Source organism: Sander lucioperca, chromosome 14 (assembly GCF_008315115.2).
Source record: "Sander lucioperca isolate FBNREF2018 chromosome 14, SLUC_FBN_1.2, whole genome shotgun sequence".
NCBI lineage: Eukaryota > Metazoa > Chordata > Actinopteri > Perciformes > Percidae > Sander > Sander lucioperca.
In genome coordinates this window covers 33999995-34026415 of record NC_050186.1, presented here as the reverse complement: position 1 = coordinate 34026415, position 26421 = coordinate 33999995, and the positions used below count along the sequence as shown (strand labels likewise).

The 26421-nt window shown below is 40.8% G+C and overlaps 1 protein-coding gene across 3 annotated transcripts; it reads left to right on the top strand.

The window, feature by feature from the left end:
• Window positions 1-109: 109 nt before the first annotated feature.
• On the top strand, window positions 110-23670 carry crata (carnitine O-acetyltransferase a). Of its 3 annotated transcripts, XM_035991379.1 has the most exons (15): window positions 349-375; window positions 4790-5080; window positions 5309-5427; window positions 8573-8626; window positions 9775-9931; window positions 11114-11288; window positions 12543-12721; window positions 12916-13016; window positions 14907-15026; window positions 15144-15266; window positions 17449-17584; window positions 18528-18590; window positions 20573-20710; window positions 22604-22927; window positions 23262-23670. In XM_035991379.1, the coding sequence occupies exons 1-14, from the start codon at window positions 349-351 to the stop codon at window positions 22817-22819; spliced, it is 1899 nt and encodes a 632-aa protein (XP_035847272.1). In that variant the 3' UTR covers window positions 22820-22927; window positions 23262-23670. The 3 variants fall into 3 exon arrangements, with proteins under 3 accessions (XP_031143138.1, XP_035847272.1, XP_035847273.1); XM_031287278.2 differs by lacking the exon at window positions 23262-23670 and having other exon boundaries at window positions 110-375; window positions 22604-23005; XM_035991380.1 differs by lacking the exon at window positions 23262-23670 and having other exon boundaries at window positions 374-431; window positions 22604-23005.
• Window positions 23671-26421: the final 2751 nt, after the last annotated feature.

Sequence of the window (26421 nt, the reverse complement as noted above, 5' to 3'; positions counted from 1 at the left end):
AATGAACCCCCTTTAGTCTTGTTTAGTAGTAGTAGTAGCTAGTTTAATGAAGTCAGAACTCAAATGCATTTTTCCCAAGTGGCCCTAACCCTCTTCCGTACATTTACAACTCTAGCCTCACCCATTGATGTCTAAAAAGAACCTCACCCTGACCTTATTGTGTTTAGCAGCTGACGACCTGTGCGGTTGTGAGGTCAGTGTGCTTCCAGCTTGTCTCCAGTGGGTCTGACGACGGGTCTAATAACCAATAAAATACCTAGCGTTAGCCAAAAGCTACTGCTTTTAGGCTGGACTTCGAGCACTGTCTGACCTGAGTCTGTGGTCTGTGGGCGTTTCTTTGAATGCAGAATGTGGGGCATTTGCAGCAGAACCATGGTAAGTAACGCACCTGACTATGCTTGTTTACACACTGGCCAAAAGTCAACTTGAGCGTAAGTTATTGACACATATTGATACAGTTGACTTGATAACTATTTTATTAACGTAATATATGATTGTGGTGACTTAGAAGTTAACGCTTGGCAAAACTAACTAACGCTCGGTGGTAAAGGAGTGTTTGCTAGCTGTTAGCAAAGTTTGCTAGCTTAGCTAGCTCGTAATGAACTGAAGTAGCGGTAACGTTAAGTGAACAGTTAGCTAAGCTAACTGGGTCAAAGGTTTATTTTGGGGTTAGCTAAGATTCAAATATAGATAAGACACTAAAGGGCAAGCTTGACTGAGACTCAGTTTTACTAACGTTAATATGTATTCTTCAGCTTCGCTACTTTATAAGATGACAGAAACATATGCTGCAGGAGACTTAATTTCGCTTTTTATTTTAACACCTGATAGTCAGATTCTTGAAAATAGAACATTTAACAGTTATATGGGAACCTATGGAAACCTTTCAGCTTAGCCTCTGAACATTTTTTGTTAGTTTTATCTATGCCATTCACTTCTTAATACTTTTGACATATTTTTTCCATAAATGAAAATGAGTGCAGACTGCGCTCTACCGGCGAAATGTCGTCACATATTCTGAGAAGTGATTGCGCTGTGAACAAAGGTCTGGCAATGCGAGACTAACGTACAATTTATGAAAGAACTGGCCAACGAGTTTGGTATAAAACCAGCACATTCCAGAATCAGTTCGGTTCCTATATGATTTGATTAGTTTTATCATTATTGTGTCATGCATAAATAATATATCCAGCCCAAACAGGCTCACAAGACACCATTATTTAGAAAGAAGCCAGAGTAGCATCACAACTTCCAAATAACCCATCCTGACATTTTCTTTTCTTCCAAGCTTAAGAAACTGCATTCATATTAACCAAAAAGTTTCTGGATTTTGAACAGACATTTCATTTTAATATAGTTATTCTTAACCCATCATAATGAGGACAATACAGAAGGAAATGCGATTCATTCAACACCTGTCCTAATTCACACAACATGTTTTTAAATCTGCCAACCTCAAGGGCCAGAGGATGGATTCCTGTTCTCAAATGTGCAACTAAAGATCTTTTGACTCATTGATTAGTTTGCTTAGATAAGATCAGATCACATATGTCATGGCCTACAGGTGCATTACAGCCACCAGGTGGACTGGATTCGCTACTCTTATTATGGGCTCTCCCTGTCTCACTCGAAGTGGCTGAGTCAAGTGCGAGTGGTAAAATTTGGTGTACTGTAGCAGTCTGGTCCGGTGTTTGGCTTAATATCAAATCGGTTTGGAAATGTATACACTGGCCAAAGCCTAGTATAAGTAAGTAATAATATAGTATATATATATACTCAGCATGATCTGTTTTATAATGTCACTGAACTGCATTTATCAGACTATTTAATGATTATGTTTTACTTTTGACTAACAGAAGGAGTCATTGTAGGTGTAGGTGGTGAAATATTTGACAACAGCTTCCCTCTTTGACAACAAAATAACTTGGATAATCTGGGAAAACGGTGGTATCAAAGAGCAGCCTCTCCCAGAAAGTCAGTTAGTGTTATTTTTCACAGTTGACTGGGGAAATTCAATTCAATTTTGTTTATAGTATCAAATCATAACAAGAGTTATCTCAAGACACTTTACAAATGGAGTAGGTCTAGACCACACTCTGTAATTTACAAAGACCCAACAATTCTAGTAATTCCCCCAAGAGCAAGCATTTAGTGCAACAGTGGCGAGGAAAAACTTCCTTTTAGGGCGAAACCTCGGACAGACCCAGGCTCTTGGTAGGTGGTGTCTGATGGTGCCGGTTGGGGGTGTGATGAACAGTGGCAATAATAGTCACAATAAAGATAATGGAACTATAACTAGAAATAGTAGTTGTAGTAGTTCATGGCATAGCAGGGCACTGCAGAGCGTAGAAGGACGTAGCAAGGCATAGCAGGGCAATTTATTTATATAGCACAGTTCATACACAAAGGCAATTTAAAGTGCTTTACATAAGCAGACACATAGAGAGCAAATACAACATAAAATTCAGCAATCATAAAAACAAAGCAAAAGCAAATAGTACATTTTAAAGACTTGAAAAGCATAGAAGTAGAGCTGTAACAATTCCAAATTTTGCTGTACAATTAATTGTTCTCAGAAATAATTGCAGTTGACAATATAATTGTCTCTTTCAGTCAAAATAGTCAGAAATAGTTATTTATTTATTACTTAAAAAAAAAAAAAATCTAAGTTTTAAACGAATCCCAGCGTACATCTTATGGTTATATCACAGTCATGTGACCTAGATAATGTAATAACACAAGGATACAGCCTATGACGTAAACCACGCCTTTATAAAAAAAAAAAAAAAAAGAATCTGTGTACTAGTGCCAACAACTAACTTGAAATAATAATAATAAAAATATTTAGCTCGACCAATAATCACTTATATAATTACAATTTGGCATATCTATACAAAATCAACAATTGCCAGTCATACGCCTTAAGACCTTAGCTAATGTTAGCAATTCATCGCGGTTAAACAAAGAAACGGCGATTATGCAAAAAGAAATTGACAGTTGAAAAGTTATGTAATAATTGTCACAGGCCTACATAGAAGTGTAGGAATAACCGTCTCTAAATGACCTCAGGAAAAGCAACGCGACTTCAAACAGAAAAGTTTGAAGTCTTGATTTAGAAGAACACAGATTGCGTAAAAAAACTAAAAGCTGCTTCCGCGTGTTTGGTGCTGAGCCTGGGGACGGAGAGTAGGCCTTTCCCAGGTGATCTTAGAGCTCTGGATGGCTCCTAACAGAGCAGCACGTCACACATGTATTTTGGTCCCAAACCATTCCAAATTTCCTAGTTTTAGTGAGGACTCGGGTAGCAGCCTTCTGAATACACTGCAGTTGCCTGATTGATTTTTTTTTATTTATTTTTTTTAACAAAGACCTGTAAAGACATGGTTACAGTAATCAAGTCTGCTAAAAACAACGGTATGAACAAGTTTCTCTAAATCCTGTCTAGACTCGAGTCCTTTAAGTCTTGCTATGTTTTTGAGATGGTAGTAGGTAGGGCTGGGCAATATATCGATATTATATCGATATATTATCTTAAATTTTGTATAACGTAATATCCTGATACGACACAAGTGTCGTCTTTTCCTGGTTTTAAAGGCTGCATTACAGTAGACTGATGTCATTTTCTGAACACACCAGACTGTTCTAGCTCTTCTATTATTTGCCTTTACCCACATGGTTATTATATCAACATAACTGATGATATATTATCGAAAATCTCATTGTGTGCATATTTTGTGAAAGCATCAATTGTCAACCCTACAATATCGCTGCAATATCGATATCGAGGTATTTGGTCAAAAATATCGGGATATTTGATTTTCTCCATGTCGCCCAGCTCTAGTAGTAGGCTAATTTTGTAATTCTGTTGACGTGGGTTTTGGAATTTTAAGTCCAGAACTACACTAAGATTCCTGACATGGTTTGAGCTCCTAAACATTAGGGCTTCAAATGAGCACTAACATGTGATTGTTAATTTTATAAATAAAAATATAAAATATAATTGTCTCAGTTTTGTCCCTTTTTTTATTAGTGCTGTCAAACGATTACAATATTTAAACGCGATTAATTGCATTAATGTCATAGTTAACTCACAATTAATCGCACATTTTCATCTATTCTAAATGTCCCTAGATTTCTTTTCGTCCCATTATTTTTTTTCTCATTTTAATGCTCTTATCAACATGGAAAGGTATCAGCTGTGTGCTTGGCCATCAAGTGGTATTTCAGACTGGACGTGCTGTGATGATAGCTCTCTTCACAACGACAAAACAAACAGATCACCTTGGTCTTGTCAATGGAACCATTTGGCAACTTTTTAAAAGTAAACTTTCCATTCACAATCTTATTGGCATCCATTTCGGCGTCTCACGCTCGCCATTCACTCAAAACGACGTAACGTTAGCCTACTACTCTTTGGCCGGCTCGCAAACCCAAACAAGTGTGTGCAGCGTGCCTGTTGTTTAGTTTCCGGTCTAGCTAGATCCGGTGTGGTGTTGTAGTTTTTCTAACGTTACTAGTTGTTGCAACAGCATGTGAAAAAATCTACTAAAGTTTGCTAGGCCAAAAAGAACGTTAATCTCGAGATTAAAAAAATTGACGCCGTTAATAACGCGTTTAACTGACAGCACTACTTTTTATATAACTGGAGAAAATTATGGGACATCCAATCATCATCATTTTTTTTTCATTGCATTTATTCAGTCACTGGAGCAATTCACTCAACTTAACAACTTCAAATGACACCACCAACAAGTATTTAACGTACACTTCTCTTGTCTGTCATGTAAAGGTGGGGATGGCGAAACCCTGTGGCTTAATGAAGTCCTGTCACTTGGTGAAGCCCGTATCAGCGGCTCGGGTCTCTGGCAGATACCTGACCCACCAGAAGGGACTGCCCGGTCTGCCTGTCCCCCCTCTGCAGCAGACCTGCGAGCGCTACGTCCGTGCCCTGGAGCCCATCTTGGAGGTCGATGAGCTGAAGCAAACTCGAGAGCTGGTGGCCGAGTTTCAGAAAGCAGGAGGCGTTGGAGAGAGACTTCAGAGGAGCCTGGAAAAGAGAGCACAGAACACAGAGAACTGGGTGAGACTCCGACACTCTGAATTAAAATAAGTATTGTTGATCAGGGAAACGTATAACTTACTTCCCTGACACAACTTGTTTGCTTTTGTTCTCTACACAGTTTCATTGCAAACCCACTAACATTTGACTTATCAAACTAGATTTGACTCCCTTTTTAATAAACGGGTATTATTCCGCTCCTATGTCGTTCTGTTATTGACTTGTGTCTGTATCTGTTTGTCTCTGTAGTTGTCAGAGTGGTGGGTGCTGGTTGCTTACCTCGATTACCGGTTACCTGTGGTGGTTCATTCAAGCCCCGGGTTGGTCTTGCCCCGCATGAACTTCAGTGATAAGCAGGGACAAATAAGGTGATCACACATACACACAAACGGAGCATGTTATGACAACTTCAGGCTGAACAGGAAGTCACAGAAACACTCGCATCCTGTTATTGTACGTACACACCGCCGCCGACTTGAGCTAGAGATACCGGAAGTCATTCATTTTCAATGGAAGCTGCTTCTCTCAGCTGCAAGGAGCATCAAATCTGTCGGCGTCGCGTTTTGGGCGTTTTGAGCGACCAGAGCGTCAATCAGAAAGTTGAAGGGTAGGTAAACTTTATGGTAATGAGCTATGACGCGGTTCAGCAGCAAGCAGCGGCAAGCAGCGGCAAACGCCAGCAACCAATTCGGAATATAGACGTCCTTTCGTTCCTACCAAAACATTAGTTCCGAGAAAATGGAGGAAAAGCTCATCATGGCCGTTGCTGGGTTCCCTATCATTTATGATATTTGCGTATAGGGACCAGTTAACGTTACCTGCCGGTCACATGGTCTCTAAACAGTCCGCTCACGGTGAAGTCCTGCACAGATCAACAGCTGGCGGCTGCTCGCTCTGCCTGCATGCTGCTGCGGTTCAGCGGCTAACGAGCGAGCTAACTGCTAACAGACACCGCTGCGACCAACAACCAATACAAATTCTGTCATTATATATGTCATTTATAAAAGGTTTCTAGTGTCAATGTATTGGCCGTGCAGTGGCTGCTTGATCTTTTTCCATGATGAACATAGAATGCTGCTACGTCAGAGCGGCCAAAGCCTCAAACAGCTTCCCCGGACTTCTTGACAAGCGTCCATGACAGGGTGGCCAGAGCTTCTTTGCAGCTCAAGTCGGCGGCGGTGTGTATGTACAGTAAGGTCCGGTTACAATTTAATGAAATGTTATCAGACCCATATATCAGCTTGTACACAGTCTCCAGTTGTTTTTTTATTATGACAGAGTAGCTGTCAAAATGCTCTACATGCGATCTGTTGCTGATGCTAATAAACAACAGACTGTAGGTGATCCATAGTCTCAACGGATTTAGTCTCTCTGACTTCTAAACAACTATCAGCCACACAACATGTGTTCTGTACAGAATAAGCCTTTAAGTCAGACAAATGGCAATTAAAATCCCTCCAATTCAAAAACAAGAAAAAGTTTATATAAAACGTCATCATGTTGAGTTGATTCTGAACCAATCAGCTGAGAGCCAGGCTTTTCACTTCTTGCCCAGGGTCCGCCTGCGTCTTGCAGTCGGTGAAAAGCAACTGTGGCGCCTGCCTCTAAAAACTGCGGCCGCCTTGATCTCGTGAGGTTATCGTTGCCCACGTGTGCATGCCGTCAGAGTGCCAAGTCGGACACAAATCTAACCGGCACACATTGGGCGGCAATCGCCGCTGACCGTTTCTGCGCAGGCCTGGCTCATCTCGAACGAGCCTATTTTCTCTTCAATGACTGACAAGCAAAGAAAATGGGCCACACCCTCCTACAACCGCGAAGGCTGCACCTGATTGGACGAACGCTTGACTTGTGGGCTGTCTGCTCCCGGATTTCAAAACAGACCAACAAAGCGGCTCGATTGGAAACTTTCTCTTAGTTTACGAAAAGAGTTCACCGAAATGTGTTTCTGAAAGCATTTTATGTCTGTTTATATATACTGTATGTCTTCATTTTAGATCGACATCAGTGAGTTTAAAAGATGTTCGTGTTTTTTTAAGAGGCGGCGAGTCGAACTGGATGCTCCTGATTACCTAAAGTAGCCCGGACCTCAACTCTATCACAGCTTCAAATCAGAAATGGCGCAGTTTTAGTTTTCTTTGAGACTAACTGCATCTGGTCACCCCAAAACAACGCATGAAATTTCTAGTAAACAAACACAATGTGTGCTGTTCCCCCTCGCACCGCTGATGAAATGTGATTGTGTTCATAGCGCAGCCTGGCCCGGCAGTAAATTGCTGTCGGACACTAGCGGCTCAGCTAGTTTGTTTATAAACAGACATATTATGTTAATCACATTGTCATATTGCTTATTACCAGTGTTGGGCTGCTACTTGGAAAGTTTAGTGAGCTAAGCTACCAGTTGCTCGATGGTGTTTTAAGCCCCCAACGTCGACTTCAAGGCAGCGCTGACCCTAACCCTAACCATTGCCTAATCCTACTGCCTTCCAGGCAGCGTTGCCTGGAAGACGACGTTCGGGGCTTAGAACACCAAACGCCCTACCAGTTACTCTACATTAAATGAAGCTTCACTACACTGAAGCTAACATTAGACTCCAAATAAATGTAGCAAGCTAAGCTACAGCAACATGGCAACAGTTGTTTTATTACATCTGAGCTTTTTTTTTTTAATACAACCATGTATACGACAAAGATTTCTGTTTGGCGGTGGTTCTAAGCGGTTTTATTTCAGACCGCAGCAGAAAGCACAGATGCGCTGAGCTTCAGAAATGCCCGGGAAAATGTAGCTTGTGTGGACGGTACCGCACTAACGTTACTTGATCAGTAAAAGAGCTTAGCTACTGAAAAGCTATTTGACTCAGAAAACAGCAACGCTATTGAGAAGTAGTCAAACTCGTAATGCTACTGCCCAACACTGCTTGCAATACAAGTTGGATTTAATGCTGTGATGCCCTCGGCACTGGTTGCTTATGTAGGCTGCTACAGAAGTTGCCAGAAGTCACAGTGACAAATGCCGGCTTAATCGGTTTGCATACAATCAAAGCGGTTTAGCCTTATGCACTGGACCGGACCGGTGGAACCGGAAATCAACCCAACTCTAGTTTTTACAAATGTGAGTGACAGTTAAAGACTGTATAAAACTGGGTCGACACAATATATACCCGTATACCCCATTTACAACTGTTTGATAAGCCTCCTTTAAAAGAAAATGTGTGTTGATCTGATCAGATTTAGATGTTAAAGTAGATGCATATACATGAATGGTTTGGCCCCACCAAGTCAATGATCACTTCTCTACATTATTCTTCATATAACAATAAAACAACTCTACTCTAATGCAGTATGTCTCACTATCGTTTTGCTACATATTACCACCACATAATGTATTTTCCAAGTCATGCTGCTCCACTGTGCCTTGATTCATTCTGTTTGTAACTGTGATGTATTCAGAAAGTGCACATAATTTTACCAACATAAGAATAGAAGTTAACGGATCCTGTTTTCTCTGTTTAGGTTTGCTGCCAAACTGACCGCAGGTGTCTTGGACTTTAAGACAATGATTGACAAGTGAGTACTGCGCTAATATTCTCCTTATTGACCTATGCAGCCCACTCATTTTTTCCCCTCCTATTTATAGTTTTGTCTTTCAGCTACTGGTGGCTATTAAAGGTGCAGTAGGTAAGACTTATAAAACTAACTTTCTGTTATTTGCTGAAACTGACCCTATGTTCGAGTAGAACTACATGAAGCAGGTCATTTAAAAAAAAAAATCCGGCTCCTCTGGCACCACCTACAGCCTGTAGTGTGATTTGCAAAAATCCACCAATCAGGGCCTCATTCATTCTCCCTTGTGGGGGGAGGGGCTTAGGAGACCGTTTTGGGCTTTTTTGTCTAAGTCCTGGATCTTTGCGATCCTACCTACGGCACCTTTAATGCCTTTAGTAAATTCAAGCAAAATGTTGCGGTCCTGATTGGTTCAGACAACCTCCTTTTTACATTTCGTAAAGATAGGTGCGATATTTGTCGACACCTTCTGCCTTCCCTAAGCCGTATGAGAATGTGAACGTGTGTTAAGCGGGACAATGGGATGGGTGGGACTGTTACAATATCACAGGATCTTTTCGCGTTTATTTCTGCCCCTGTCATTTTGTAACTAAAACAGTAAAGAAATGTTTATTGTCTTTGGCACAGTTACCCACAGCGTTGACTAGCTTGCATCTGAGATAGCTCCACTAGCTTACTGTGTGTTGCAGCAGCTGCTTCTATGGGGGGAATTTACAAAAGCTCTGTTGCTAATGTATCAGTATGATGATGCAGGTCATAAAGGGTTTTAACATTTTTTGCATTCTTCACAATTAATCACTAAATCAGCTGATTTTCACTTTGAGGTTCTAAAATTTAAATTTATCAACCTGAATTAAAACAGATCATTTACCCAACTGTGTAATATACTATATATTTTATTGATAATATCATTTGGAATAATAAGCTATAATAAACCCATGTCTTTAAATATTGGACTGTGTTTAATAGTGTAACTAACCAACTGAGTCTTCACTGTGTGCCAACGATGGAAGCAGCACTACATCACTCAATGTAATCCTGCAATACACAGTGCAGATAGTCGCTTCGGGGACATTGAGTAAATGGCAAAATGTTGCAAATGCTATCATGGTTAAGTTGGTGTCTAATGGCAGAGCTTGAATGTCTTGCAGTGAGACACTACCAGTTGAATATCTGGGAGGGAAGCCCCTGTGTATGAACCAGTACTACGAAGTGCTGTCCTCCTGCCGTATCCCTGGTCTGAAGAGAGACTCGGTGGTGAACCACGCCAAGACCTCCAAACACATTACTGTGGTACACAACTTTCAGGTGAGGAGTACTGGGAAAAGTCCCGTATGTGTGTCTGAGCTCTTCTGGGACCAGCAGCATGTATCACAAAGCAAGTTCAACTTTGGCCTACTTGGCTTCACTGGGCCTGGCAGTAGTGCTACATGACAACTGGTATCAACAAGCACAGTGCACTCAGATTTCTGTAGTTCAGTAATCTAGATTCTATATTGAGTAGTATAATCATGACAGTTATTATTTTGCTTCTGTGCTGTGTTTTGTGCTAAGTTCTGCTTTGCTTGTGTTGTCTTACTTTTTTGTATTTTAAAAGTCCTTTTTTAACATCGAGGCCAGGGGACGACAGATGAAAAATGCACTGTCCCCTTCTGAATTGAATTGGGTGCTTAGTCTCATGAAGAACAAACTATTTTGGAATAAGTTAAGTAAATATAATCACAGTCAAAAGTAAAGCAAAGAGCAAAAAAAGGTTTGATGGAACAAAAGATGCCTACATTATGATCACCATTAGAGCTAGGCAATATATCGATATTATATCAATACCGTGATATGAGACTAGCTATTGTCTTAGATTTTGGATATCGTAATATCGTAATATGGCATAAGTGTTGTCTTTTCCTGGTTTTAAAGGCTGCATTACAGTAAAGTGATGTCATTTTCAGAACTTACCAGACTGTTAAAACTGTAACTGTTCTATTATTTGCATTCTAGGCTAATGTAGCAGAATCAGGGAAAATAAATAATACTGATGGTTACTTAAATGATATCAAATATGATAAAATTGATGACTAGATGGTTAAAAAACTGGTTGGTCTCAGCTAAAGCTAGGACTCCCAAAACGTTCCACTCGTGTTTCAAACTTCCCTTAGATAGAGTGGCCGATTTGCCAATCAGTTGCCTTGCTGTCAATCAAAATGAATGGATCAGAACTATAGGTATCCTAACAGGTATCCTAAGCACCTATGATCTATAAACTTCAAATTAATTTAAGCCAAATGATGTGATCAAAGAGACAAAACATACGACCAATGATTCATTGCCACCTTTGGATACTGATATGGGCTTCCAGAGAGCACACTAACCAGACAACAACCAACTATTATTTTGTCTTTTCATTTAATTTGGACTTATTGGATCAACATTAATAGCTACAGCTGATGACATTTGCCAGCTACTGTTCTTCTTCTTTCCTCCACTTGGAATCAGTTCTTTGCGTTGGAGGTGTACAACAGTGATGGGACTCCACTGACAGCCGATCAGCTCTGTATTCAGCTGGAGAGGATCTGCAGCGCCTCGCTGCAGACCAACGTGGAGCCCGTCGGCATCCTCACCACCCAGCATCGCGATTCCTGGGGCAAGGCCTACGTCAACCTCAGCAAAGGTGAGCCAAAAGATCACGGACGTTGGTCTAAAGGACGGAGTTTTGTCAGATAGCTGAAAAGCAGTGTGCAATGGGGCACCGGTGAGAGTGATCGTCATTGTAGACAGAGGGATTCAAAGCAGTTGTAACTTCATTATGGAGTGTCGTAAACATGCTCTCTGATTAGAGATGGATTTCACAAAGAGAGAATGTCTTCCAAGAGTGCAAATGATTGACTGAGTACTGCATTACAAATAGACCTCTGAGCTTGTTGGGCTGAGAGATACTGTATGAACTTTACTATTTGTTTTTGCACTTACAGCCGCATGCATCCCAACCCTTGGAGATGTAACAGTTTGTCCTTTAATTCAGTGGTACTCAACCTTTTAGAGTGGCGACCCCCCCCCAACCCCCTCGACAACGAGAAAGAGAGCTGCAAACCTGCAAAGAACAAAACACATCATGCTTGCGTACAGAAGTAAACATGTAGGCCACTGTGTACTATTTGTCGGTGTGACTTTCAGGGAGAAAACAGATGTTCACAAAAGTAAAACGAGCCAAGTTAGCCCTCCGAGCTAATGCGTGCTAACTACTGTAGCCGAGGAGGGTAATAAAACTAGAAATAGGAGGCTCCATAATCTGAAGGAGCTTGAGCTAAGGCTGGGGCAATATATTGATATTGATATTGATATATGACCGGGCTCAATGCTAACTTTTTGGGGTTAGGGTTATTAAAATTGTAATAACATAACTTTTAACAGTAATTACTTCTTTCACCAGTAAATTGCTGTTAAAAGAAAAAAAAAGGGTATTTTACAATAACTTTGAATGCACCACGAGATTTACCAGTTTACCAGTAAATACCTCTGTTCAAGGTGGAGCTTTCAGCTCTGATATAATGCTGGATAGTTTAATGAATAATAATGCATTGTATTTTAATATTGATATTTTGTGAGTAGAATCTGAGTCTGCAACATAACCAGTGACATTTCTCTGTCAGGTAAATGAAGTAGTAACAGGAATGCAACCTCAATATGCAAGTTATAAATAAATACAGCATGTAGAAATATGGATATCTAGATTAGTTCAACTGTTCCATTCTGATTACATAAGAACATCGTGTGTGTGTGTGTGTGTGTGTGTGTGTGTGTGTGTGTGTGTGTGTGTGTGTGTGTGTGTGTGTGTGTGTGTGTGTGTGTGTGTGTGTGTGTGTGTGTGTGTGTGTGTGTGTGTGTGTGTGTGTGTGTGTGTGTGTGTGTGTGTTTTATCTGTCAGATAAGACCAACAGAGAGTCGGTGTCGGCTATCCAAAGGAGCATCTTCACTTTGTGTTTGGATGGAGCGATGCCTCAGGTGTCTGATGAGATGCTCCGCAGCTGTGCTGCCGTCCAGATGCTCCATGGAGGAGGCAGCCAGTGGAACAGTGGCAACCGCTGGTTTGACAAGACACTGCAGGTGACCCACTGAAGTGGGATTTCTAAGTGATCCTAAAACTACGCGCTACAGCTTTAAACTAGCTGGTATTTAAATGCAAATACCAATGTGAAATTGCTTATGTAATAATATGACCTTGTCTACAAATTTCTCAGGCTGGATATCCTGCAAATTCTTGTTTTATGCTTTAAGAAAGTTTCTGATCTCTCTTTCAGTTTATTATTGGAGAAGACGGGGTATGTGGTGCGAACTACGAGCATGCCCCAGCTGAGGGCCCCCCCATAGTGGCCTTGATCGACCATGCTGTAGAATACACGTAAGTAGGTGAAAGAGCATTTGGACTCTGTAGGTGTCTATTTGGCTGTCTAGTTGTTATAACCTCTTCGAAAGTTCAGCAACAAGACGGAGAGTACACAGAGACTTTCTGCCACTGGCATGGACAGGTTTAATCAGAAAGACAGAAAATCACAATTAGAAATCCATGGTTTCATTAAAGGGTAACTAACGTTTTTTTCAACCTGGACCCTATTTTCCTATGTTTTTGTGTCTAAGTGACTGATGGGAACAACAATCTTTGACATTGGTCCAATATTAAGCAAGAATGCTGCAGTCAGCAGCGGCCAATCAAGCTACAATATACTGTAAGTTAATAGGGCAATTGTCCAGCTTGTATTTACCTTCACAAAAGTGCTCGTTTTGCCACTGACAGGCTCAGATTAATATTCTAAGTGTCTGACAACATTATGGAAAGGATTTCTAAGGCGGTCGACCTTTCTGTTAAAGAGTAAGATCCTTTTTTTAAACATAAAAAACATCACTAAACCCACCAGACTCCATGTAAATAAACAGTCATTTTAGCATCGTAAAATACACTGCATTCAAAGTCTACAGAAACCAAATCAAACTATGAAAAGCTGTTTTGGTCGTATTTTCACTTTTTAAACCATCACAACTCTAGTTTTGGTTGAAATAAATAGTTTACAGATTTACATATTCTATATATATATATATATATATATATATATATATATATATATATATATATATATAATATAATATTTCGGCTCTATACACGCTAAAAGTATTGCTTTTTTAAATGGAGTCTGGTGGGTTTAGCGCTAGCGACTTCAGAGCTGTGTCTGGTTAAACAGAAAGGTCTCAAAGAGGTTTTAAAGGTCTATCTCTGAAGGGATCCTTTTCATAATGTTGTCAGACACTTAAAATATTAATTTGAACCTGTCAGTAGCAAACATAGAAATAAAATAGATAGAAAGGCCAGTGAACTGTTCCCTGTGGTCATTTGATTGGTACACAACAAAATGGCGATTGCTGTTAGTTGTCATAGTGACAACACGCGTCAGTGGGGCCGTAAACTGTTTCGCAGCTCGCTGGGAGGAGAGCCGCCCGACACAGCTCGGGAGATGTTCTCGGAGTTGCAGGGAGTGAGGAGGAGGGACAGTTAGACCCAGCGGCAGTGGGTCAGTGGACCGCTAACGTTAGACCCAGCCCGCTGTTGAGCTCATTCTCTGTAACGGATGCATCATGAAAGCGCGGCGGAACTAGCAAGCCAGCCGCCAATGTTAGCTGGCTAACGTTAGCTTGCTAACTCTGCCTGAATGTTACCTCCTCGCCACATCGTTCACAGAAAACGAGCCAAATAAAGCTGTCACTCGTGGTGATAGCAATTCCGTTGGTGTGGATGAATCATTTCGCGGCTGACTCTCTGCCTCGTAACGTTACTACTCCGCTGCTCGTTTGCCCATTGGTTATTGTAAAGCCACAGCTCTGCGACTTGCCGGAAGTCGGCTTATTATCGGAAGTTTATATGTTACCATGGCAATGGTGCACATACAAATGGCTGCTGCTCTGACCATTCTGCTACGTTGATTTGAATGGAAATGGCCTTTCTATCCATTTTATTTCTATGGTGGCAAAATAAAGCACTTTCAGTTGGAAAAAATTGACATTTGCCCCATAGGGTTCCATTGCAGCCCGGTCAGTGGCTGCCGGTTACAGCGTTCATGCTTAATACTGGACCAATGTCAAAGTTCCTATCAGTCACTCACACACAAAAACCTAGGAAAATACGGTCCAGGTTGAAAAAAAAAACAGAAGTTACCCTTTAAGTATCTCTTTGGTTTTTAACTACATGTGTTTTTCTTCCATCTCATGTGTTGTTTCTTTTCGTTCTTGTTTGTGGGAACAGGAGGAAGCCAGAGATGGCGCAGACTCCCATGGTGCCTTTGCCCATGCCCCAGAAACTGCACTTTAACATCACGCCCGAGATCAAGAAGGACATTGAGGAGGCCAAGCACGCCATGAACATGTGAGGATAGATATTGTAACGACACTCAGTGACCAGTATTGTGTAGGCTATGTATCCATTTTTACGTCATGTCATTAGGCATAGAGATAGATTGTTCTGACATTTCTCCCACCACAGACTGGCCCAAGACTTGGATATGATGGTCACGGTATTTGGCCACTTTGGGAAAAATGTGCCAAAGGCCCACAAGATGAGCCCGGATGCTTTCATACAGATGGCCCTACAACTGGCTTACTACAGGTGAGACACTGAAAAGCTTTGTATGCAGACCTTTTACTCTTTACATTCTAAACCAAGGCTAACTAGAGCGCTGCATGTAACAGAGTAATGGAGTTTTCAGGTACTTATAATTTAGGGATGCGTGATATATCTGCAATCATCTTCATCTTATACATCGGAATTGGTCCACTGAGCAAAACTTGTCGTGAGTGTGAGTGTGAGTGTGAGTGTGAGTGTGAGTGTGAGTGTGAGACGCAGCACAGGATTAACATACTGACGACCGTGACGTGAATTGCAGCATGCAATACTTGCAAGGTGGAAATAATGCGAGGAGGACGCCGTGTCAAACCCTTCCAAACCCCCAATGTGATCACTCATATGAAGAAGTTCACAAACAATATCAGGAGCAAGCCACTAGCGAGCAGCATTAAAGGTGCAGTAAGCTATGCTTTGCCATAGCAACCACTTCTGTCTGCCATGGGTGTATTAAGAGAAGAGTGACTGCTGACTAAACGAAATATGGCAAAATCTATGTTAGTTCCCTTTAGGTTGTGGATTAGCAAACTGTCACTACTGCTGTAAAGCCAGCCAGTGGGTAGCAGCCATCACAAACGATAGCAAACGGACGAGGTTACTGACCTGTTGAAAACAGCAAACGGCGAAGCTAATGTCACTCACTTGTCCATAACGACGAGAGCCCTCATCTTTGAAATCACGGAGGTTTCTGCAGTGCTTAAAGGCCTCACCGATGTTAACGAGGTTCTTCTTCCTTTCCTTTCCCCTTTTTGCTGTTTAGGGTTACTCTAACTCTTCTTGTTGATAACTCCTGGCCCTGGCCGATGTCTCCCCCCACCCCCATCACTTCCTTGCACGCGCCGCCTGTTGCTGTTGGCTGGAATAGTGTTTTGTGGCTCCTGCGCACCTTTGTTTGTTTTCCATTTACACGGCCAGGACTGTATAGAAACACCGTTGTTTTTTTTACGCACACTCAGAAAATAGAGAGCTAGGTGACCGTGAGGTAATATTCGCTTACTATACCTTTTTTTTTTAAGATAGATATTTGAATAGTTCAAACCTATAACCTACGTCATCTTTGGCCAGTTTTGACAGCCCTTTTGTGTATTGGATTCATGAGACGAAGATGAAAAATGCGAAGGGCCTTCTGTGCGACCTTTTGACTCTAGCTGTTTGCCTGCTTTGCTCCCTTCCATTTTATTTTTTTTCTCGTGCACTGATTCGCTTAAGCTGAAAAGACAATCAGAGGGATTTCTCTCACTGATGGCCTCCGACGCCGATTCAACATGCTGAATCGTCCGGTAAAAAGCCGATGACTGTAGACTGGAGCAGATGGTGCAGGAACCCTTACCACACCGCTAAAATAAAGCGACAGATGCTCATCGAGAGCCCAACTTTTGCCACCATGAATGACACACCCGAATCTCCATCTCAACTGTTGGTTGTGGAGTTTCGTTGTAAGTAATGGAGGCACCGGGTTTGGACAAGGAAGAAAAACGTGTAAAATAAAAATGATTCTGGTGTTATCCTTGGTGAATCAAACAATTGTATAGTTGTGCAATGCTAATTTGGTGGAGTACTCTTTTAAGACTACCCATCATTTTTATTGAAGCCTGCAAGAAAAAAAGCTAAATATTTTCCCCCCCAGTTATGTTGATAATATCAATGTATGATATTTGGGATATTATTCCTGAAACTCTTGAAGGAGTTAAAGAAAAAAAGAATACCCATTTGAGGTGGCAAGCATCTGTTTCCTGAAACAGAATGCAAGGGTTAAATGTAATTTACTTTAATAATTATTAATGTAAAATAAGATTTTTCCTTATGTTTACATGTATGTTGTTGTTTTGTTGCCATTTTGGGCCTTTTTATTTGATGGGACATCCCAGACACGAAAGGGGGGAGGGAGAGAGAGGGGGAACGACATGCAGCAAAGGGCCGCAGGTCGGAACTGAACCCGCGGCCGTGGCAGCGAGGAACTAGCCTCTGTAAATGGGGCGCACGCTCCACCAGGCGAACCACCCAGGCGCCCCTTTTTCTGTATTTTTTTTACGTTTTGAAATCCGCATTGTTTACATGCTTCCATGTCTTCTTCTTCCCTGCCTTTGTTGTCACTTGTTATCTTATATTTGTGCGTTACCACCGCCAGACCATTTTCTCACACTGTCTATCCTCTTTGTCTCGACAGGATGTACCAGCGCTGCTGTGCCACATATGAAAGTGCCTCCCTGCGTATGTTCAGACTGGGCCGAACAGATACAATCCGATCCGCCTCGAGTGCCTCCGCTGCCTTTGTCAGAGCCTTTGATGACCCCAGCAAACCGGTCTGACGAGAATGAATGAGATGTATTCGAATTTACAGCAACCGTTTGGGTTGTGATATGAGTTAGTTAGTGCCAAAACTATCTGACATGGTAATGTTGGGCTTTATCAATCAGCCTAAACATTAAGTCAGAGATCTTGCCCCCTAGGGGGTCCTCAGAGTTGCTGCAGGGGTGGCTGCCAAATTATTGCTCGATAGTTTAAAAAAAAAAAAAGGTTTGAAGTATGTCTGAAAACATACATTAACATGAATCTAACATGAGATATATATATATATATATATATATATATATATATATATATATATATATATATATATATATATATAAATTAAAAAAATTACTCGGCAACTAATTATTTTTTTTTTTTTTTTGGAAAATTGATCGAAAAAAATCAATTAACAGATAAACGAAAAAGAAAAGAATCATTAGTTGCAGTCCCACTCATAGCTGTATCATGCAGCAGCACATGACTCACTGAGCCTTTGTCCATACAACGGAAACATCACTGGAAACTAGTGATGGGAAGATGCACTGATTTGCAGCGGTGCACAAACGTGCACGATGCGAGTGCAACGATCACTTAGAACTACATCGCGTTGAATGGCATAGCATTGTGTTAACTCGCAATGCATTACAATAGGGGCAAATCTGATCACACCTGTACTTGCTGCATATAAATCTGTTGTGTATCGGATTGTTGGCAATGCATGGTGATGGAGATGCATCAGCCTCAGACCGTAGATGCACATCCCTACTAGACACATCGCTAGAAAAAGATGATGCCAGATTAGGAGACTAAGTGATGGTGTTCTTCAGTATTTATTCGTCTAATGTTGAGGGATTTCAGTGTTACACAAAGGTTTTCAAATATACTTGAACACTTTAAAACAATAACCTACTATAAGATGTGCTGTAACATTCCTATCTTCCTGTTTTATCACAGAACACCGAGAAGGTTGATCTAATGGAGAAAGCTGTAAATGCACACAGGTCATATACTAACATGGTAAGTATTCACAGCAATGGGAGTTAAAGGTACAATATGTAACATCTCTGCATTAAAATGTCTAAAAAAAAACCTATACCTACCTTTGTTGAGCTGTGTACTTACACTATCCTAAACAACGTTCAAACCCTGTTATAAAATCTGTTATTTTATTTTAATGACACGGTCCATTTCATTTAGTCGCCTGTCAGTGGCGTCATATAACCTTTGACCCCTCTGGTTCCTCTAACTCCCGTCAAAACACGGCACTCAGATGATATGTTCGAGAGTTATCGTAAATCATACAATGTCACAGAAAGATTAATACTCAGTAACCGTAATACAACTTTTTCATTTATTACATGCCACTTACACAGTAATATAGCAGAGATCTAATTCATTGATACTTATTTAAATATCGATTGATCCAGCTTAACGTGCTACGTTGACAAGTAACGTTAGCGTTAGCTCATGCTAATGCTCGGTGTGGAGCGTTAACGTTATAAAGTTACATTGTTCAACACGTTCATGAAGTTATTTTAAGTTTAATTGTTTTGATCAAGGTAAAGGTAACGTTAAACAGCACTGGGCTAACCCCTCGATTACATTCGCCTGCTAACGTCAGCGTTAACATTAGCTAGCTGTATAGATAGAAGATAAATCCAATGCTAATTTAGCCAGTTATCCCACCATGTCGGCATGAAAGCGGACAACTACCCCAGGGACATGACACATCCACAGTTAGCAAGCAGCCAGCCACTATTATTAACTTACAGCAATCCGAACCCAGCCAGCACAAACCCTAGCGCCAGGTGATACGGCTAACGGCAGTAACAGAAAGTTTTATGTTCTGTCAGGGAAACAGACCATATCGTCCCAGGCGTCCGAGTCTGGCTGGCCGCGCGCGGTGTTGTGCTGAAGTTTCCCCCCCTCTTTAGCGGTCTTCTTTACAGTTGCATTGACCCACAAATGATGACTGTCCTGTGGACAAAAGGTGAAGGTGGGGAGAGTCTGAAAGCAACACCTGGCAGCCATCCTATTGATGAAGGCGTATCCTCGGCCGGAATAGAAAATACAGTATCAGTGAATATATTAAAATGTAGACAGTAGGGATTGCAAATGTGAGCTATGTACAGTATGAACACCAACGAATGTACAGTTGGATGATATATGTACAGAACATTGTAAAACAGTGAGGTTTTTCAGATGCAAATGTATTCAACTTTTTTTTGTTAAAAAAGGAAAAAGTCGCAATACTCAAAACTATGGAATTGCAATACTTCTAGAATCGATATAAAATAAAATAAAATAGCAATACAAATCAAATCGGGACAAAGGCATAGCGTCCCAGCCCTACTAAGTATTGTGTGTGTGTGTATTAAAGCATGATATATCTTCTCCCTCTGTGCCATACAGCTCCATTGGTGTCCAAAAACTATTAAAAACACAGCTGGGCGACATGTTCCTTCATTACCATGAACACAGACTAGTTGATTTTGACTCAATCCCACACACACCGTCCTGCTCGCTACGAATCCCACTATGGCCACGCCAAGACCCGCCCTTCAATAGCATTTATTGGCCAGGCGTCCATGCTTACGTAAGGTAACGTAACCCCATTTGTACAGGTCCTATCCCCTGACCAATCGGCTATCCTAACCTTAACCACTTGAGGTCAAATGCCTAACCCCAACCAATCAAGCTGCTTCGTAGGGCGGGTCTTGGCGTGGCCATAGTGGGATTCGTAAATTTCCTTCCTGCTCTCCAGAACACCAAGCGGTCCCCAAACAGATGCAGAACTAATGCACGGTTTCCTACTGTTTGAGTAACGTTTAATAAAACTATATAGTACAATAGCCAACCATTTTAAGAAAAACTGTACTTAGTGTTTACTGCTAATTGTTTGCAATAAGAAAAATGCAGAATAATGCGAGCCTTCTCTTTTAGAAGTGAACATCTGGTGACGAACATTATAAATAAATGAATGCTCTCCATCCCCACAGGCAATCACTGGCCAGGCCATAGACAGACACCTCCTAGGCCTTAAGATGGTGGCTGTTGAAGAAAAACTCTCCATACCTGATATCTACACAGACACTGCCTACGCCAAAGCCTTACACTACAAGCTATCTACAAGCCAGGTATGAGCATAACGGCAAAGATGTCTTGTCCTTAGGCCTGTAACAATTATGACATAATTGTCTAATCGCAATTTTCTTTACATAATCGCCGTTTCTTTGTTTAGCCGCAATTAATTGCTAACATTGGCTTAGGTCCTAAGGGGTATGACTGTTGATGGTAGTTGTCAGTTTTATGTTTACTTAGTGACTATATTTAACTTTTAGTTTGTGTTGATTTCAGCGGTATACGGTAACTTAGCCTCCTTTGGATGTCTCGTGAGCTAAAGCGGGTATCACTGTCACTGTGTCACGAGCCAAAGCATTAATAGATTGTTGTATCAACCAACGTAATATTAATTTAGATTAATATAGCGCATTTCATGAAACCCACGGACGCTTTACACAAGTAACTTTACAGAGGGACAAGGGGAAAGAAAATAGTAGGCCAACACAAACGCGGAGTAAAAGGAATAAAAGGTCCGCACTAAATGGAAGGAGGACGTCATTTAATGTCAGCTACTGACGTATATCCACATTGCGCATTGTAAAGTCATTTTCTGAATGAAATAGACATATTTCATACCTGAAGACCAATTCAGGGTCGGTTTTGAATCATTTACAATGTAATTATATTGTTAATCGGAATTATTTCTTAAGGCGCTGACGCACCAACCGACGTATTACGTTTCGCACACGCGCAGAGTGTACACTCGTCGGTGTTGCCTCAGTGTGTTTTGAGGCATTTTTTGGACCTCGGGGACCCGACTGATCAGCCCGACTGCCTTTTCTGCCGACGGTCGGCCGTCTGGTTGGTGTGTAACCTCTCTTAGACAATAAATTGTACAGTAAAATTTGGAAATGTTACAGCTCTACTTGTCCTGTGATCCAGTACTAAGACCTATTTCATTACTTTTAGTCTTGATGTATATGTTGTCAACTGGATTGTAGATTTTGTTAACATGTCGGTCTCAGTGGGTTAGGGGTGAATGGCTCTCTGTCAGAACAGCGCTCCTCTTCCACTGGCTCTCCTCAGGGCTGTGTCCTGTCCCCATTGCTGTACATTCTTTACACCAATGACTAGGGGTGGGACGAGACAGCCAGCTGACAAGACGGTGCGAGATTTTGTTCACAAGATCGAGGCAAGATTTTTATACCATTTTAGAGAGAACTTCAATTAAAAAAAAAAAATAAGACTTGTAAAAATAGTCATTTTATTCAATCAAAAAGTTAACTCAGAGTCAACTTTGGACAATGGGCGGGGGATCTTCTATGCCAATTTCGAGGCTGCTGCTCTCCACTTGTACTGATATAACAAGACATTTTTCACCTTGACGAGAAATCTCGTCACGTTTTTAATTTCACAAGATCTCATGGGAGAAGCTCTCGTCACACCTAGTAGTGTAAACAAATATTGCAATTTCCTCCAAACTAAATCTTTGATGTTCATGGAAAAAAATCACAACATTCAAAAATCACGTTTGGTGTGCAACATCTCAGAATTTTATTATTTATTCTTTCATAATCAAAAAGTGAATTACATTTTTTTTTTTTTTTTTTTTGAATTGTGTCCTCATCTACGCATTGCAGTCAATGTAGAAAAGAGCATCTTTAAACATAAAGTTGGCATTTATTGTTTGTGAAAATAAATTACAGGCATCTCTATGTTGTCTTAACCAAGTTCACAAATTCTCAGAATTTTCTAATAAGAAATACTTTTTTTTACAGCAGTTGAAAATTCCGCATTTGTGTTATACTATTATTTTTAATTTTTTTTTTATCTTGCACTGACTCCTGACCTGAAGATCATATTTCCCAGCTGGGATAATAAAGTGACTAAACTGAACTAAGATGGAAACTATTCCTCAAGTATTTGACCCTGGCTAACTAACCACCACATTCTCATTTCTTCACAAGGTGCCGTCCAAGACTGACTGCGTCATGTGTTTCGGCCCGGTTTCCTCCGACGGATACGGCGTGTGCTACAATCCTATGAACGATCACATCAACTTTGCAGTGTCGTCTTTCAACACCTGTAAAGAAACCAACGCAGCACATCTGGCCCAGGCCGTGGAGGGCGCACTGTTGGACATGAGGACACTGCTGGAACAAACCCCAAAAGCCAAGCTGTGAAGGGCCTCCAGACTTTACTGACCTCTTTGTAACTGAAGTAGACGCGACAGGGCTAGGATAGGCTTGATAGGAAGACCGCTCTTAGTGTGATTGAGTGACATTCGGATGACCGATGTTGCGTATTCTTTGAGTTTTTGAGAAAGGAGAGGCTCGGTCCAATGAAGATTTAACAAAAAGATTTAATAACCAAATGACATGACAGAACGGGATTTTACGCTGCAGCGGGCTGAAAAAGTTGTCTCTCCTAACGTCTACACATCTATTCAGTCCCAAACATTTCTCAGTTTCACAAATATATTTGCTTGAAGTTGTGGGCGGTTCCTTGCATGAAAACTTTTTTCATTGGTCCGTCGTCTACGGTGGCCGACAGGGGCAAATGCTCTGCAACTTAAGAAAACGCATGCAAATAGACAAAACACAAGAAACTTTTTTTAAACTCAACACTGAACCCCACACCTGGTGCAAGCTACAGTTGGTAGTCTGAACCAGCGTTCTCACCATGTTATTGATCATCATTATCATGCACTTTAAATGATGCTGTGATAGTTGCTGTGTAATGGCTGGGCAGTGCAACAGTTTCAAAGGGAGAGAGACTCGCATGCACTTGTTTGGCTGGCCAGCTACCACAATAAAGATCCGAGAAGCTCGGATTACAACACACACAGCGGGAGTGAGGCATTCTCTGCTCAGGACTAGGGCTGGGCATCGTTCAAAATCTTTCGATCCGGTGCCGATTTTGATACCTCAGTTTCGATGCCAGTTCCTTAACGATACTTTTTCCGATACCATATGTTTTAAAATCCATTACAACAGAAACAAAAATACATTAAACACAAAACTTTTATTTTCCACCTTAATTGTGAATCAAAACAGTTGTGGTAACACTGCTCACTCAGAGTAACATTAATAAAACTGGTTGTGCTTTTGGATAGGGCTGTGCCAGTCAGATACTCAGGATCGGTATCAATCCGAACTGTAAAAATTAACAAAAAAAGAGAAACCTTTTTGCCACAACAGGAACATATTATAAATAATAAGTAAATAAACAAATTACATTGTGTACAGGCTAATATTGAACTAACTAAAACGCAACGGAATGTAAACCACAAAGACTTGTTAGTGCACACTGGTAATGACACAAATCTTTAACAATAAACTTGGTGACTGCCCTGTGTCAACACTGAACTAATGAAGAACTAACTTAAGTGCAAAGGAATGGAATTGAATTGCATTGTTGCTGAAAGGTGCTGTAGAAGTAAAGTTGCCTTGCCTTACAACCTCAGCCTGTCAGTCAGTCCCCAGGGCATAGAGAACACTGTTGTGCCTGCTTGTCTCAGAGGAAGTGTAACGTCAACAGCACCGCGACCGCTTTTGCCTCTCCATTAATATCATATCGCAGCGAACGGTGTCTGCGTGAAAAACTGTAACAACCCTTGAAACAAATTTATCGGCATTGCCGTGACTCACTGTGACTTCAAGAAAACTGCAGCGCCGACGTAGTTTGCTCGAGTTTACTCCGTCTGCACCTCTGTGCGCGTGCGTGTGTGTGTTGGAGCTCCGCTCTCTGTCAATATGCAGAGAGGACAGATAAGTTTCCGCTTACGCGCTCAGATGCTTTTGGAACTTCGGTTCGATTTTATGAGTATTGAAAAATGATTTATCTTTCAATACTCATAGAATCGGAGTATTTTCGGTCAGTGCCATAAAAGTATCGACGTTCGGTGCCCAGCCATTACTCCACTTGTTTGCCACTATAGACCCAATCACAATGTCCGTTACATGTTCCAATAACTTCCGGGTAGAAAACTCTGGCCTCTCTTACATACAATTTAACGGCGCTGAGCAAATAGGAGCGAGGAACAACTGGATATACTCATCTTATTCATCTAAAATGTGTGTTTGATGCTTTCATGTGCCATCACTTTCCCCAACGTTAGATTGGATAATTTAGCTGTTGGGCCACAGACAAAAGAAAATGACACCACCCAAACTAGCAGTCAGTCCGACCGGCGGTGAGATGTTGCTGTCCGTAACGCTAGATTTGATTTATCAAAGACGCTAGCAAAGCAACACCGTACACTAGATATCTTTTAAACGTTATAGTCGCGCTTTTAAAATGACAGCCGAAATAAACAATAAGTTTGCAGATTTCCCATTTCTCCGTAATTCAAATCAACAGCCAGTTCTCTACCCGGAAGTGATTTTTGTGTCAGCGCAACATCACAGTGATTTGGTCTATATGAAAGTTCTGAATGACACATATAATGATGCAGTTTTACAGAGATTTCTGTTTCAAAGTGGAACATGGACAAATAATTAACAGAAATGATCTCGTTGATGGATATGGGTGGTTATTTCATGATTTTTATTATAAACAAGTCACCAGATGAGACCACAACTAACTAATTGATTCCAATAATAAGAATTGTGTAGCCACAAACCGGTTCGTGCCTCTGTGCCTTAGACCAAACCCAAGAGCCACGCTGCTGCGTCAGGTGGCGTTTTGCTCCATTGCTGCGTGGTTTATTCCTTTGCAATGGCATTTGTTAATTCATTAAATAGTTAATTGATTTGTTAATAAAATCATTTCTGCATTGTACAGCGCTGGCCAGAGGTCACATGGTAGAATAATACAGGTGTGGAAATCCAAACGCACAGATGAAGTCTCCAGTCTCCACAAACTAATAATCCAAGTGAATGCATTGATAAACTGACCTCACTGTTTTGGGGAAATTTTGAGACAAAGACTTGCAGACTTCTTTGGCATTCAGAATAAATAAAAAAATTGTAATTCTTAGAAGAAGAAAAAACAATAAAAAAAAAAAAAAGCAAGTCACAGCAATGTTAGCCATTGTACACTAACTCTTGGATTGTTGAAGCCTGTTCTGTTTATTCTTTGTTGTCACGAAAATGATGCATTAGCAATCCAATGAGATTTACACAGTACTCCGAGTAGCTGATGGTAGGGTTATTATTTGCAGGATGATGGCTTTTATAGCATCCTCACTTTTTTCTGACTGATTAATAAGCTTGGCTATTATTTAGTGCAGTGGTTCTCAAACTTTTTTCAATAATGTACCCCCTTTGAATGTTTTTATTTTTTTCTACCAAAAATGATTTACGCTGGTCCAGCGTAAATCATTTTTGGTAGGAAAAAAAAAGTCTATATAAAGAGGAACAATACAGCGATAGATTTACTAAACAACAGCCGTGTAAATTTAAATGCTGATGAAAAAAGGTGACAAAAACTTTGAAAAAAGACGGTAATGAATAATGTATCGTAAATAAATAAATGTGCATCCTGATAAAGTTCCCTTGGCCTTTGGAATTCAAATAGCCCCACATCATCATATACCCTTCACCATACCTAGAGATTGGCATGGGGTACTTACCATAAGACCATCTTTCAATGCAAATCAAACCAGCTATCAGGCTAACTGAAATAAAACCATGCCAATCTCTAGGTATGGTGAAGGGTATGTGATGATTTATTTACGATACATTATTCATTCACAAAGACAATTTGTGTCCTTAAAAGGTTGGATTTTTCCTCATTTTGTTTTATTAAGGCATTAAGATCAATTTCCAAAAGATGATTTTTT